This window comes from Cololabis saira, chromosome 9 (genome assembly GCF_033807715.1).
Source record: "Cololabis saira isolate AMF1-May2022 chromosome 9, fColSai1.1, whole genome shotgun sequence".
NCBI lineage: Eukaryota > Metazoa > Chordata > Actinopteri > Beloniformes > Belonidae > Cololabis > Cololabis saira.
Genome location: NC_084595.1, coordinates 36,239,182 through 36,254,549, shown reverse-complemented (window position 1 = coordinate 36,254,549; position 15,368 = coordinate 36,239,182). Strand labels below are relative to the sequence as shown.

Sequence of the window (15,368 nt, the reverse complement as noted above, 5' to 3'; positions counted from 1 at the left end):
CTGCCTGCCGTCACATTCTCTCTCCAGCTTTCTGCTGTCACGAGTCTGGTGCCACCGTGCTGGCGATGGCCCCCAGGGAGCAGCTGCTGATCACAGGCGGGAGGAAAGGCTGGATCAGCGTCTTGGAGCTTCCCCACCGGCACCAGCGGCAGAGTTTCCAGGCTCATGACTCGCCAGTCAAAGCTCTGGCTGTTGATCCCACTGAGGATTGCTTCATTAGCGGATCAGCCGAGGGGAACATCAAGGTAATTTGATGGTTTTATTTTCCTGAGTGTGATAAAATACATTTCTGGAGAATAAATAACACGTTAATAGTAGTGCTGTCAAGCGATTAAAGAAAATGGAGAGATTAATTAAGATCTGTAATTAATTCATCTAATTCATCTCTTTTTTAATCTCCCCTAAAAATTGCTGAGAAAAGCCCTCGAATTGAGGTGTTTCCTTTGAATTCATTACCTTATTGTGGCAGATCAAAAGATTGTTATATAACAAAAAAATTGGCTTTATAAAGTAATTACATGCCTATTTTTTTAACAGACTTGAACAGATTCAGTCCTAGTCATTTCCATCCACTTGGCAGGAACATTCTCCACCTCTCTGTCACAGACGTGCGCATGCGCGGTGCTCTCCTCCAGTTTAGTGGAGCAGCGTTGCTGTGGCAACATCGTTGCTGCTAACATTAGCTGTGGCTGCGCTCGCGACCGGGTGCTTTATGTGGCTAAACTGTGGTAAAAAAAAAAAGTCCTTACCACAAAAAATACATAACCCTCTACCTTTATCAAAAAGGTGCCGTCGGGGCGTTTTAGAAATGTAAATTCCCTCATTCACGGGGCCGACAACTCTCACGTGCTGCTCCATTCTCACCTCTCTTCTCCGCTACTCCCCCCACCTGTCCAGCTACAATGGGATTCTACCAGCGTAGATAAAAACGCCCACACACAGTGACAGCCAATCAATGTCCACTTCAAGGTGGGACTGACCACTGCACAAACACAGATTTCAAAATAAAGGCACTCGCAAACAGAAAAAGTAAAGTTAGAGGTTAAAAAATAGATTAAGCGATTAAAAAACATAATCGCCTAAATATGCCTGAAATTAATTAAACGCAATTAACGTGCTAATTTGTAGGGCTGGGGATCAATTCAAATGTCAAGAATCGATTCGATTCCGATTCTTAAGATTCAGAATCGATTATCAAGATTTGATTCGATTCGATTCCGATATTGATTTAGGTTAGTGTCATGGATTAAAGCATTTCCTCGTCACAAAGTAAAGTAGTGGTCAGGATGTTTGGCACCCAGGCGTTACCGTCTCTGGCTCTACTCGTCTTTGAAAATCAGATAACTAGTGTCTATCCACAGAGCTCCATCAGTCTATAACAAATCAATGCCATTTGGTGATGAACCACCTGCCCAGAACAACAGTGACTGATTGGGAGTAATTTGTAACGTGAAAGCGGCGACAGCGGAAAAGGCTGAGAAAACTGAACAAACAGGAGATGTCTTGAAATAAGATATTTCCAGGGACAGCAGGTCTTTAATCTTTTTGACTACAACAGAACAAATCACAGAGCCGTCACCCCCAGGAGTAAGCTGTTGCAGAGGGAATGGTGCAGTGCACATCTGCTGGAAATTTAAACAACTCTCATCATTTGCAAGATTAATACAAATAAAAAAAAGTCTTCACAGCTCTGAAGTTACTGATCTGAAGTCACTCATTGTGTATTGACTCTCCTAAAAATGAACACGTTGAACTTTTACTATCTTTAAAGGAACTAAACAATGTCATATAAAGACTTAAGGACATTAAATTCTTATTGAAAAATAAAGCATTTTTGCTCGGAAAAGAAAAGTCACTAATATTTGTCTCCATCTAAAACTATATATTTAAACTCAGTCACATAGGTATATATAATTTTTTTTTTTTTAAACCATTAAACTCAGACAGAAGGTTTTGGTGAGTGTTACTGTAAATTGCTTTCTAATTTTAGACCTCCTATTTTCAATTAGCTTATGAACACTTATAAAGGTAGAAGTGCAGTTCAGTGCAGTGGAATATCCCTCTGGGGATGAATAAAGTATTACTGAGCTGAATTAAACTGATATTTACACTTTTGAACACTATATTTGCATGTAAGATTTTTCTATTGAATTTAAAATAAATAAATCATGCATAACTTAAAACTCACTCCACTAGAATAGCGCTTGGTGTTTTAGTAAACGTATTTTAATGTGGACCAAACAACTGACCTCCAGACGAACGTATCCCTCAGCTTTGCAGAGTAAATATAGCCGAGCGTCGCGCCGTTGAGCCGACGTTACACAAGCTGCACTTAGTAGCTGCTTTCATCCATTCAGAGCAGTGAGGAGAGTTTACGGCAGGTACTCTCCATCTGCTTAAAATAAACTGCCTCGTTGTGTAATGGAGTGGATGAGCAGCATGAGACCGGCACTTTCTCTCAGCTGCATATTCCTAGAAACAATAACAAGGACGAGCCTGTAAATTGCTGGATCTTGTGTTGAAGTTGCTCAGCGATCTTTCCCATCTCTCCCCAGGTGTGGAGCATGGCCACGCAGTCTCTCCTCTACACGTTTCCAAACGAACACGCCCGGCAGTCGCTGTTCAGGAACCTGGGGACGGGCGTGATGCAGGTGGAGGTGGGACCGACCAACCAGATCTTCTCCTGCGGCGCCGACGGAACAATGAAGTTGAGGATCCTCCCCAACCGTTTCAGTGTGAACAACAACCGCAGCAACCTCAAGAATGATGTCAAGTTCTTCATATAGACGGAGGAGGGGGGGAAACATGACATTTATTCAGGTCAGATGAAGAACGCGAAGTCCGTCTAATGATCAAGCGAAACTCCCTGCGTGATTTTGGGAAACATGCCGTCACATCCGGGAGCGCGGCTGCAGTGGCCTCGTCCTGGGGAGCGATGGCGTCTTTAGTGATGACAGAGGTGAGAGCTTGTCACCTGGTCCGGACGGTTTGACCATGCAGTGAATTGATGTGCTGTGAATTTTATGAAATGTGAACACAAATCTGGCTTTCAAGGCGACCAAGTACAGGAACTTAAAAACAGGTGTTTTTAAACTGTAGCTGAAGTGACCACAGGGTAATGACAGAGTAAAGCAACAACAAAAAAACCCCAGCTGGAGATCGTCCACTTCCAACTGCCATCTGGAGAGCACACGGAGACACGGACAGCTTGTCTCCTCTTTTTTTTGCACAGAGAGCAAAGAGCCTGCAGTTCTTCCTCTTTAGCTCTTATTAAAGTCGGTAAAGAACATGGAGGTTCCCGTGGCAGGACTGCAGTATCATAGCAGGATGACGGGTCATCCATTAGGGACTTTTCCCCTCAGCACAACTCTGCCAGGTCCGTGGACCTCGACAGAACCCGTCACATCCACAGCTCTACGATGACACCAGCTGGGTTCAAGGTGGAGGACCAGGTCACGATCAAACTGCACATCAGCTGTGAGCAAGTGTCATCTTCATATCATTGATGTTGGACTTCATTTTTTTTTTTTTCTTCTTCTTTTAAAGGTGTTAATGAAACGCATATCTCTTTTATGAAAAGCAGCAGTGTGACCGGTTGAGAAACTTGTGCTTTCACTTCCTGGTGGAGATGTCGATTAAAACACTAATACCACTCTCAGATTTGTCTGTAAAGTACCGGACAAGCATTCGGTTACCTTAGCAACGATTTGGAAGCAGCCAGCCTCAGTCTGAGGCAGAAACAAACATCTGACGTTCAGTTTTACACGTCTTGTTTAATCTGTACAAACAAAACGATGCCATGATGGTTCTTCTGGTCTACTGTTGCTAGATTGTTCCTGCAGAGCACCTTTGCAGACGATGAGCTTTCAAATTGTCAACTAGACCCTAAAACTGAACTATCCTGGCATCCTCTCGTCGTAGAGATGGCGGCGGACGACCATAAAACCGCAGTCGTCATTCTTATCAACAGGCACGAGAGTGGTGTCACACTCTTAATCCATCTCTGCCAGACCTGCACATTTCTGTAACCGGTGACCCATTCCTTAAGCTGAGGTATTAGAAACCTGTGAGTTTATACGTGTGTAGCAATGCACCTGTTGTTTCTACATTTGCACATAAGCTAAAGTAAGCGCAGCGTAATGCTTAGAAGTACAAGAGGCCGTAGTCCAAATCTTTAGTGCAATGTTCCCAGTTGTTAAGTGTCCTTAATATTGAAAACCACTTCTACCAACCTGGCACAGTGTTGGTACTGTTGGTCCTGCTCAGATTTATCAGTATTGATATTCAGTTGCACAGAGTAGCTTTACTTTAACGGGGCCCTCGATACGCCACGCAGAGAATAACACCCGCTCTGGCTGCGTTACCTCTTGAAATATAAGGCTGACAAACGTATAGTTGGAAACTTTTGCTGAAGACAATGAAAAGGGGTTGAGGTGAGGGAGTCCAGTATTTTTTTTTTTAAACTGAAATAGTCTTTTATCCCATTATGCTTGGCTTCCCTTCATCAACTCCAAATGTTATCGTGGTTGTCTGCTGCTTTGATAGCAGTATTTTCTTTTTTCTTCCCTTGTAGTGACCTTTATTTCATTAGTAGAGTTGCTTCATCTGATTTTTCTCTTAAATCCCGCCAAAAATATAATCTTTTTTTTTTTTGGCATTACTATCGAGCTTGTTTTTCTATCATCCAAAAGCAGCACATTGCCTTCAGCACATGCTTGGATAATATAATCTCTGCTGATATGATGCATCTTCCACCTGAACGGAAGACTTTCATGCAGTCAGTGCCACGTAGGTGATTACTCGTAGACGCCTGTAGGGATAATGAAACTGCTTCTTATTTTCAGGACAGATAATCAGAAGAAAAAAACATTTAGATGAAGCCGGGTTCCTGTAGTTATGTAGATATAATGATCCATAAGCTCTTTGTTAATACCTGCAGGACTCAGAACAACTAGTTGTAGATGAACACGGTGTAATGATAAAAGCCACTTTAAGATTATTATTCTGTACAGACAGGTATATTTATGAAATATGTTCATATTTAGAAGTATAAACTAAGAAAGCAGATGTTATCAGAATTTTTTTTTCTTCCTCTCCCAATTATTTGGGCTGGAAAATCTTATATATTCCTGCAGCAGTCAAAGAGTAAAATCTGTTTTATCAAAGCCAAACGCTTACTCTTAGATACTGCACCGAAGAATAAATTGTTTTTTTTCTTGTTTTTTTTAATCAAACTGTTTCTCTTTAAAGACTTTATCACTAACAGCTAAACCACATCAGTGTGTCAGGTTGAAAAAGCTTTTTCTTTTTCTTTATTTCACTCTTACAAAGTGAACTTGATCATAACTAAAGATACGTGGATGAGTTTCATCGATGTTCATCTCGTAGAGATTCTTCTTTATTTACCATAATTCTAATTTTCTAATGTAAATTATTGAAATATACAGAAAATGTACTGATATAATAAAAATAACTAAATGAAAGCGTTTATAAAATTGCAAACTGGTGACTGAATTATTATGTTGTGACTTTTAAATGTTTTTCAGTTTTAATAGGAACTTGGAGATGCAGAATGGGTTCAAGTAAACAGTTGCTATAATTCTGAATGGCTTTAATTTGTATTAGAACAACCATTAAATTTAATTACAGATATTAACAAGAGGCACATTCATTTTCAAGTCTCCATTAGTACACAGCTTAAGTTTCACTAGCAGATACATAAAATTACACACTTATGATTCCAAATGCCACAGAATCACGGTTTTTGTAAGGCAGTGATCATGAAATTGGTTTAAAAATTGATCAGTTCTAACCATTTTTAACCCTCAGGTGAAGCTGCATGTTCGTCAAGGACAGAGTACCAGAGTGAACATCCAGCTGCTCCGTGTCTGTTTCTAACACCCGTAGCTGATGGAGTTGAAACTCCAGTATAGAATTAATTAATGAGAAATAATTCCTTCAGAAGTAGGGTTAATCTCAGTGGGTGATTTTTATGAATTTCTCTTGAGAGGCAAAGTGTGTCACTGCACACATCAGTCAGGAAGAGAACTGGAGAGATGTTTAGGTCTTCAAAACATATGAGTGCTTGGCAGAAGATCTCAGAGCTTGGCGTGATCTTTCAGGATGACCTCCAGTTTCTGGCTCAGCATGATGTTCCCTTTAACCTTCAGCTTGCCAGAGAAGAACGCCTAAAAGGGGGAAAGAAAAACGCAGTTAAGTCTTTTCTTTTTTTTCTAATTTATGCAGTGTCCTCTGCTCCGTTGCTGGCTTGATTTGTCTTTTAGCGCTCACTTGCAAGTGAGCAGTAAAGAGCAGAATGAAAGGGAATATGCAACCACTTTTCTCTGGCGGCAGAGCCCCTGAAGAATATTCATGAGGTCCGGAGCTGATGAACTACACCACCGACGATGTGCACGCTTTCCGCAAATCAATGGCACGATGAGGTTGTGAAGAGCCGGGATGACAGGTAGCGTCTTCCCCTGGCTCCTCCTTTCATTGTTGCAGAGACTAAAGCGACGCAGCCTGAGGGAGCTGCAGCAGCCCGGCCTTCTGTCTCTCTTTGTACTCGCTTTTTATTTATTTATTTTTCCCACAAACTACTCAGATCAATGAAGAGCTCCCGAGGAAGCATATCAATTGTGCACTGTGACGGCCACTCCCGCTGACAGACGTGATGCAACAGACATAACAAGTGGCGCAGATTGATTCCCCACGCTGAGCGCTCTGATAAACCTCAGAGATCATTGCTTCCGCCTTCTAGCCGACATGAAGAAATCAAGGAGGACATCGTCACAGATAAAAGCCAGGCTCAAATGCACTTTACGAGTGATTTTAACATCACAGTGACCGGATTTTTTTAATCTGAGGATGTTCTGCATTAAAAGAAAACAAAAAAAAAGGTTGAAAGACACGAATGTAAAGCAGCACAGCAGGAACCATTTACGCGTCACCTTTTGAGGATTGAGTTTGCCCGTCACCACCTCCATGAAGTTTTCGTCCGACACGGTGAAGGTCACGTCCACCTTTCCGGTGAACGGCCCTCTGTGCACGGAGCCGGCGCCGTTCTTCAGATCAATGGCTGCAGGAAGACACAAGAAAACACGCCAGAATGGGTTTTTTTCCGTTTTCACTTAGTTTTTTTTATATGTTAATACATTCTTGTCCCAGTTAAAATGTATAAAAAGAATATGAGGTGATTACATTTTACAGCTTTTAAAAGATGTTTTAACGTTTCTTTCAAGAGCTATTTCAAAAAGGTAACTGGGATTTCTATGTGGCCATCAAGACTGACCCCTCCTAAAACTGAAATGGAATAAACGGGCAGCTTCGGAGAAGAAAACACCGATAATTTCCATGTAGGGAACAGGATTTTTGGGGGGATGGCTGAGCTGCATGCAGAAGTTTCTTGACTGAACCGCTGAAGGCCATCAAGGCGCTGGAGAGAGATTTCTGATTTCAAAAGACTTGAGTCCTACTTTTCTTTTGCAAGTTTAGGCAAGAATATGCTCTCGTTGTGTGGGTGGGATCCTGACATTTACTGCATTATTGGACGGGTTAGTTTTATTTAAGCCGAGCACATAAACAAGTGGATCGATACTATTTTTTTTTTTTTTTAATTATAATTACTAATAGCGTTTTTCCTCAGTGTTTTAGAAGGAAAAACCAACTTCATTAACATCTCTACAGTGTGCAGCAGCGGCCTGGCCGTGACACTTGCATAGTTACTATCATTTAAGTTTTAATTAATCTCATGCATATCAAAAAGATAGAGGTTAATGCGCTTTTTTCCCAGCTCTTAAATCCGCAGCCGGGCCATGCTTAACTATTTTCATGATCCTACTTTACTAATACGGCAGAACAGTATTAACATTAAAACAATTTCCTTTATGGGTGGGAAATGATCTGATTTCTTGTGATAGCGTTACATGCTTTTATCGCACACTCACTCCACTGCGCAGCTTTCTTGCCATCCTTTGTGATCTCCCAGCCGAACACGGCGTTCACCTTCTTCACCAGCTCTGAGCCCATGTCTTTGACGCGACGGCCGATCTCTGCAAACACCAGCTCGCTCTGCAGGCCTTCCCCCTGCACACACGGATCAGAATCACCACGGACGGCTGCTCAAGTCATTTTATCTGAATCTAAGAGTTGGGGGCGTTCAGCATTGGATGAAGGGTCAGGAAGAGTCAATATTAAGACAGTCCAGATAAATAATCCCTCCTTTACCCTTTCTGCCTGTGTGTGTAACAGCAGCTTATCATTAATATCTTCATTACTGATTGCATGCGTCCCAGCCAAGAACGAGCAGAAACTTTCATAAATGCAGTGTTTCTTTTTCCTGTGATGGATTCTCAATCTTACAAAAAAAAACTGCAATCGAAGGAACAGGGGCCGGATTCACCAATATGTTCTTAAGAAATGTGATTTCTTACGATTTTCTTATTTTTCCTACTTAAGAACTTCTTAAAATATGGCTGTATCCGAAATCGCACACTAACGTACTACATGCTAGACATTAGTTTGCCTGAATATAATGTGAAGCTTCATGTTTTTACTGGAGCCTCAGTAAAACTCTGTACTTCAGAGCCGTCACAATTTTAACAAATGTATTAAAATGAACATATCAGTCTATTGAATTTAATTTTATTAAGCTATATATGTTTACATATGCCGTCACAAGTCTAAACTTGTCTCAAATGTGTTGAAAAAGGTGATATTAGAGTCTTTACCTTTTCACAGAAGAAATTTTAAGACAGGTCAAGGTTGTCTTAAAGTTAAGAAAAAGTCTAGAACAAATTTGAGAAGTTTTATTTCAAGAATACCATTTAGTCTTAAGTTTTTTCTTAAGAAGAAACTTAAGAACTTTTTTGGAGAAAATTACTTCTTCCCTTTTTTCTTCTTAAAACTGAACTTAAGAAAAAAATTACACTTAAGAAGATTTTTTTTTTCTTAAAGGAGCCTTAGGCTCCTTTTAAGAAATGAGACTCTCTAGCGCCACCCTTCACCACGACGGCCGTTGGGGGTACTGCAGCCAACAGTGAAGCCGGCACGGGAGAACGGGGAGAACGCGCATGCAGCGTCATGTGACGTCACATCCACAGTCCAGCGCGGGAAATTCGGGACCGAATTGCAGCACATTTTGCAGCACACAGCCTGTTCAAGGCAACGGAGAGATACACTAGAGGGATCATTATTTTGGGTTTGGAACGCTTCATCTGACATTATTACTAGAAAACTTAAAATGTATACGGATTTTTTTCATAAATCTTGCCACAATCCGGCCTCAAGCTCCTTTAAGAATGTTTTGTGAATCCGTCCCCAGCTTCTTAATCTTCAGCATGTGAGAAGGTACCATCAGTTAAAGTCTGCACAAAGTGCTACAACTCGAGTACAATACACGGCCAGAAAGGCTGGAAACCAGACTCGTATCTCATCTGCCTCAAGTAAAAAAAAAAATGAATCAAACGGAGAAGCATCCACCTTGTGCTCCAAGTAAAACCGACAAAGAAACGTTGGCAGGTGTTCCCTCGGTCTGCCCTTTGAGAATCCACACTCGACAACATCGGCAGATGCAAAAGGCAACGAGATTCAGGCCTCCAGGAAAGACTTTGATAAAAAAGGAAAATCCACACAAACTTTTGAGGCATGTTCCGACTGATGTACCTGGGGGGGATTTTCCGGGGAAGCGTCTGATGTGTCATGTAAATCAACGTAGGCCCCGGCCAGCGCGACGGCACCCGTCTCCTTCACCTGTGTCAAAGAGACGAGAGGGCAGCGGCGCGGCCCGTGAAAAAGATATTCACACACGAGCAGAGAAGTCAGATTAAGATAACCTTCAAATCTTTGGTGCTGACAGTCATGAATACTTCAGCAAAATAACACTCACTTTGCACTCCATGTAGACTCTGTTGCCCTCTTTCCACATCTCAGTCTGCAGAGACTGACCCGGCAGCACCGGCTTTGCAAAGCGAACCTGAGGAAGAGATGCAGGTGGAATCAATCCACCATCCTAAACCTCTCTGATATGTTTTCTTTCTATCTTTTATTTTTTGACTCTTCAAATAATTTGTGTCTCATTCTAAGCAACACTATCAATGCCGTCACCCTCTGACAAATCAGCAAATAGAGTAGCTTTATTCAAGGGTAAAGCGACCACCTCATCCATCATGCAGAGTAAACACTGCAAAAACTCAAAATCTTATTTGTCTTATTTCTAGTTAAAATGTCTAATTTTTAGTCAAAAAAAAATCTCATTACACTTAAAACAAAACTCATCACTGGAAAAAAAAAACAACAAAAATTTTCACCTGTTTCAAGTAGATTTTCACTTAAAATAAGTAGAAAAATCTGCCAGTGGAACAAGATTTTTTTGCTTGTAATGAGAAGATAAATCTTGTCCCACTGGCAGATTTTTCTACTTATTTCAAGTGAGAATTTACTTTAAATAGGTGAAACTTGTCAAATAAGTTATTTTTCTGGTAATGACTCTTGTTTTAAGTGTAATGAGATTTTTTTTACTAAAAATGAGACATTTTAACTAGAAATAAGACAAATATTCCTGGTAAGATTTTGAGTTTTTGCAGGCAGAAGAGAGACAGGAGACAGTCAGACTATTGGTGTGTGACTTTACCAACAGATGCACATTGTTTTTGTACATAATTATTCAAAAGGAACAAAAAAAAACCCTGAAGGAGACATATCCTCTCATGTGATTTCTGCGTCCACTCCAATGACAGGATTGACGTCAGAGCCGACGCTCACCTTGATGGCCTTGAATCTGGACGGGTCGTTGTTGGCGAACTGCTTGAGGACGTGCCTGCCGGCAAAGCCAAACGTGCACAAACCATGCAGGATGGGAGCCTTGAAGCCTGAAACGAGCCCAAGGACAGATCTAGTCCTGACCAAAATGCTTTACAACTAGTTAAACAGTGAAGAAGCAGTGTCCAGACCTCACCTCCCATGGCAGCGAAGCTGGGGTCGATGTGGAGAGGGTTCCAGTCTCCACTCAGACGGTACAAGGCAGCCTGTAACCGCAGGGGGAGCAGACACCGTTAACATCTATATCTAATTTATAAACCCCCTGAACTTCACTTCCTGTACACAGATGTGAGACTAAATTAAATTATCATAGAGATGCCTAAAATAAGAATGGCTTTGAAGTAATACAGTTGCAGCCATTTAAAGTGCTGGAGGGATTCAGCCCCACCCTCTTCTCTTCTTTGTTTTTTAAACTTTGTGCAGCATCATGCAGTCAGCATTCTATTTCCCAGGAAAGAATGAATACCTTGTTCAACACTTCTAACATGCACTCGCATTCTGTCTCAAACTTCATCATTTCGGAAGAAATAAAACCCAATATGTACTTTCTCCCACACATCATCTATTCAGCTGATTTATTCTGCAGCAGAACCCACGCACACTCACTTGGTCTGCTGTGGTGGAATCGATCACCACAGCATCTGGTGCACGCTTAGGAGGAGGCAGAGGAGCCTAGGGGAAAATTAGAAAAGAAATAAAATATGAGACAGATAAGTAAGATGTAAATAAAAACAGAATGCAATCATGCACAAAATCTCTTAACGTTATCATTTAAAAAGGGGGGATAGTGCAAAGATTATATATAAAATGAATTATTTTGAGCTTTATGTGTGCTACATGATTTAAAAAAGAAAAACAGCATGTTCCCACTGTGTTGTATAATATTATTTCTTCAGTAAATGAAAAGCTTCCTGAAGCTTTGAAAGTTAAATATTTTCCTCCTGTAACTGGATCTCAGGTGCTCTGCAGTTCATGTATCTATTCTTTTATTCCGTCATTTCATGACGCACCAGTGATCTCCAGTGGACTGCTCTGCCGCTGTAACGCACGCCGGATGTGTTTTTAACTGAAATAAACTCAGAGTTTGTCTGGCTGGCTGCACGTGTGGCCTTAAACGCCGTGTCTATTGTCGGCATTGATCGTTGTCTGGTCTTTTTGTATCATGTCATCTTTTGCAAAGCAAGAGTCGACGCGGATGTTCAGATGCAGCAACAAACTGTTGAAGCTGAAGATTGTTCTCAGAAGTCTTTCTGCACCTCTCATGTCATTTCCTCTACAAAAATCATGTTTAAATAAATTCTTAAAAACTCCTGCATCAAAGCCATTCAGCGTTGGTTTTCATGTCTTTACCTTCACTACAGATAAACTTTTTGTACAGATGGTGAAATCCTCAAATCCTCTCCCTTCATATTTATTGTCATGTATAAATAAATAAGTGTTGTACCCGGAGTCGGTGAGCTCTTCTACATATTTAATCGCTCTGCTCTCTGCCTACCCACCAGCCACTTTTACGATAAAAACATTTTCCTGTCTCTGGTTGCCATCTGAATTTCTTAAAAGTGGGTGGCTGACATGACATCCAAAAAAAGTGTCAGTTTGAACATTTACTATGTTCACCATTTTCAGTTGCGCCGTGTTTAAGTGATTTGAAATTCATCGCCTTGTTTTATTTATACTTCACAATATCAGTCTTTTCAACTATTTTAAGCCCTTATAGCTCAGAGGATTTAGCTGTTTTTTTCCATTACTATGTTAAAACATATAGAGGCTAAGAATATAGAGGGTCTTCAAAAAAAAAATCCCTGAAGGAAAATTATTTAATGTCTTATGTCCTTTTTTTTCAGCATAACCTAGGAGAATCTACTGCAGTTTTTTTTCCCATTTTCTTCCACTATATGAACACAGCTGAGCAAAACGTATGCTGAACTTTCAACATCGGATTTAATTTATTTGTCTTATTCAACTTCTTATCCATCATCAAAAAAATGTCAGTTTATTTGTTTATTTGATTGGATCCCCATTAGCAGCTGCACAGCAGCTACTAATCTTCCTGGGGTCCACCCGTAAGTTCACATAGAGTAATAAAAAAAGTTCAACTAAAATACAAATTATAGTGATAAGGAAAAACTTACACTAATGATGACAGCAACCATTGCAGCAATAATTAAAACTATAATAACAATTAAGTAAAATTAAAAAACAAAAAAACAGAAGCAACAAGAAAAAAAATACTACCCAATAATAAATAAATAAAATGAAACAGAAATAATTATCTCATACATCAACTTAAGGAATAAAACAAAATAAAACGGTAACAACAATCTTAATCATCATCATATGTGAAGGTGTATGTGTATGTGTCTTTGCCCGTGCCCTCGTCGTGTGCCTTCTACCTATTACTATATTACTATATATTACTATGGGCTGTCAGATGACATTTCAGTAGCCTCTTGAAACCCAGTTTTGTTTTTTCTTTGGTAATGGTTTCTGGCAGTGCATTCCATGATGACCTGGCTCGATACAACACAGTACTTTGCATAGCGTCCTTTTTTGCTTTAGGCAGTTGGTAACAACCTCTTGTGGCATGTCTTGTTTTATAAGTATGTGTGTCAGAACATAATGTAAGTTGATTATATAGACCGATGGGATGTTTTGACAATCTAATTTTCCTTAAGAACACAAGGAGTGACATTGTCAGCCTCTCAAAGTTCAAAGTTTAAAGCTTGTTTTCATAACAAAAAACACAAAAAACATAAATTTTGTGATTTCTGCACTTCTTCTTGCTGCTTCAGGTAAAGAAAAACAAAAAAAAAGCAATACAAAATTAGTCATAGCTTTTGTAAGACAACACATAAAAAGATGATAAAAATATGAAAAAAAGAAGGTATTTTATTAACCCCGTAAGGACTCGTCAAGTATTCCCACGGCATTTCACCAAGGGTGCGCCTAAAGAACGTTTGAGGTCTAAGGGATAAAGATGCTGATGACATTTCAGTGACTTACTCAAACACGAGAAACAAACTTACTTTGGCTTTGTCCGACTGTCTTTTCCCTCCGAAGCCTCCGGCTCCAACCACAAACACCGTGAACTGGCCGTAGCACAGCAGCTCGTCACCGTTGTAGGTTTTCACTGGAAAACAGAACTAAGGCTGCATTTTTGTGCACAGTTTCAGAGGTGGAGGAAGCACGTTTTGTTTTTCCCTTTAACTTATTCACTGTTATTACAAGTAATTATGTTTAAAGTCGTTTTTGTGTACTACTGTAACAGGTAGAACAATCTAAACATCTGTAATGTGGAGTGTATTCCAAAGCCAGGATGATGATGACTTATGTGTATTGTACTTTTACGATCTCAATAAAAGTGATCCAATCTGAGGAGAGGGGTCATCGGTCACTCTCTCCGCTCGTGGCCCCAAAAATAAAGATGAAGTACGTGTGGAGTTGCTGCCAGCAGTTGGGAGGCGTTGAGTAATGACGGCGTCTCCCCTCGGCAACATGCGTGATGTTGAGAGTCCCCACATGGAGGATCAGTCGTTTCTGTCATGTGTATTCACGTGTTTTCTGCGTGTTCTTGCTTTTAACATGCAAAGGTTATGACACTAAATGAAATCATACGTGCTTTAACGTCTCGTAAAACTATATTCTTTACCCCTAATGGAGGCCAGTTGGTTTCGGGTGTATAAAGAAATTTGATTTTAATTCCCAATTTGGTTTAAAGTGGGATTAATTATAGATCAGAGGGGTTCTAATGAAATCCATCTCAGTGGGATTGTCACAGAAATATGAGCCGTTCGTAGTACATTATATCAGTCCCTGGGGACGGACTCTAATTTAACTTCTGTTAATTCAGCCTGAGAGGCAACTCTCAACTCTCAGGAAAAGACGCATTAAAGTGATGAAAACAAATGAATTTAAATAAATAAAATAACTGCCTTGTATGATAAAAAGTTGTGCACCCCTAAGAGCGGAGAAACTCACCATCTATGACGATGACGGCTCCAGATCCTTTATCCAGCACGTCCACCACCGTGGCTACATTGTTAAGTGTACCTGCACGTGGCATTTAAAACATACTCATTTTCTACTTAAGTCACACACATGCTTAGTTTAGAATATTTAAAAAAAGAAAAACAATCATGCCTATTTAATAACACTTGTGAAATATGTTTTCTTTGATAGCTTTTTGCGAGATTACTCAGTTAATTGTCGAATATCGACAAAGAACCAAACTGGATGAACTGCTTGCAAAGCTGACAGACGTGTTGTTCACATTCACTGTCAGTTTTGAACATGAAAACAGACTCAAGAGTAAATTAATACTTTCTTGAAATATATCAGACTATTTTTAAACTGTCAGCATCTGAAGGAACCACAAATAACATCAACAGAGTTGTTGAACGGCCCTCTGGGATCCATACAAGCTGTCAGGGTTTTTCTTTTATCCTTTCCCCAGGGGGAAAAAAAACAAACAAAAAAAGCAAGCAAAGATATTTGTTTCTTCTAAATGGATATTATATTAGACTGCAAAGCAGCCTTCATTTCAGCTCTGA

At 40.2% G+C, this 15,368-nt stretch overlaps 2 protein-coding genes across 3 annotated transcripts in view; one reads left to right on the top strand and one right to left on the bottom strand.

Annotated features, from left to right (window-relative positions):
* LOC133450637 (dmX-like protein 1) overlaps nucleotides 1-5,706 on the top strand; it is a 52,271-nt gene extending 46,565 nt beyond the window's left edge. For both annotated transcript variants that reach the window (XM_061729414.1, XM_061729413.1), the window contains 2 exons: nucleotides 28-245; nucleotides 2,556-5,706. In XM_061729414.1, the coding sequence (XP_061585398.1) occupies nucleotides 28-245; nucleotides 2,556-2,786 (449 nt within the window). In that variant the 3' untranslated portion in view covers nucleotides 2,787-5,706. The remainder of the gene's footprint in view (nucleotides 1-27; nucleotides 246-2,555) is intronic.
* The window catches only part of hsd17b4 (hydroxysteroid (17-beta) dehydrogenase 4), a 26,480-nt gene continuing 16,706 nt past the window's right edge, over nucleotides 5,595-15,368 (bottom strand). The window contains exons 16-25 of the mRNA XM_061729415.1: nucleotides 14,797-14,868; nucleotides 13,845-13,948; nucleotides 11,425-11,490; nucleotides 10,955-11,024; nucleotides 10,762-10,868; nucleotides 9,887-9,973; nucleotides 9,664-9,750; nucleotides 7,947-8,085; nucleotides 6,951-7,078; nucleotides 5,595-6,188 (exon numbers count right to left, since the gene is read on the bottom strand). Of these exons, the coding sequence (XP_061585399.1) occupies nucleotides 6,099-6,188; nucleotides 6,951-7,078; nucleotides 7,947-8,085; nucleotides 9,664-9,750; nucleotides 9,887-9,973; nucleotides 10,762-10,868; nucleotides 10,955-11,024; nucleotides 11,425-11,490; nucleotides 13,845-13,948; nucleotides 14,797-14,868 (950 nt within the window). The 3' untranslated portion in view covers nucleotides 5,595-6,098. The remainder of the gene's footprint in view (nucleotides 6,189-6,950; nucleotides 7,079-7,946; nucleotides 8,086-9,663; nucleotides 9,751-9,886; nucleotides 9,974-10,761; nucleotides 10,869-10,954; nucleotides 11,025-11,424; nucleotides 11,491-13,844; nucleotides 13,949-14,796; nucleotides 14,869-15,368) is intronic.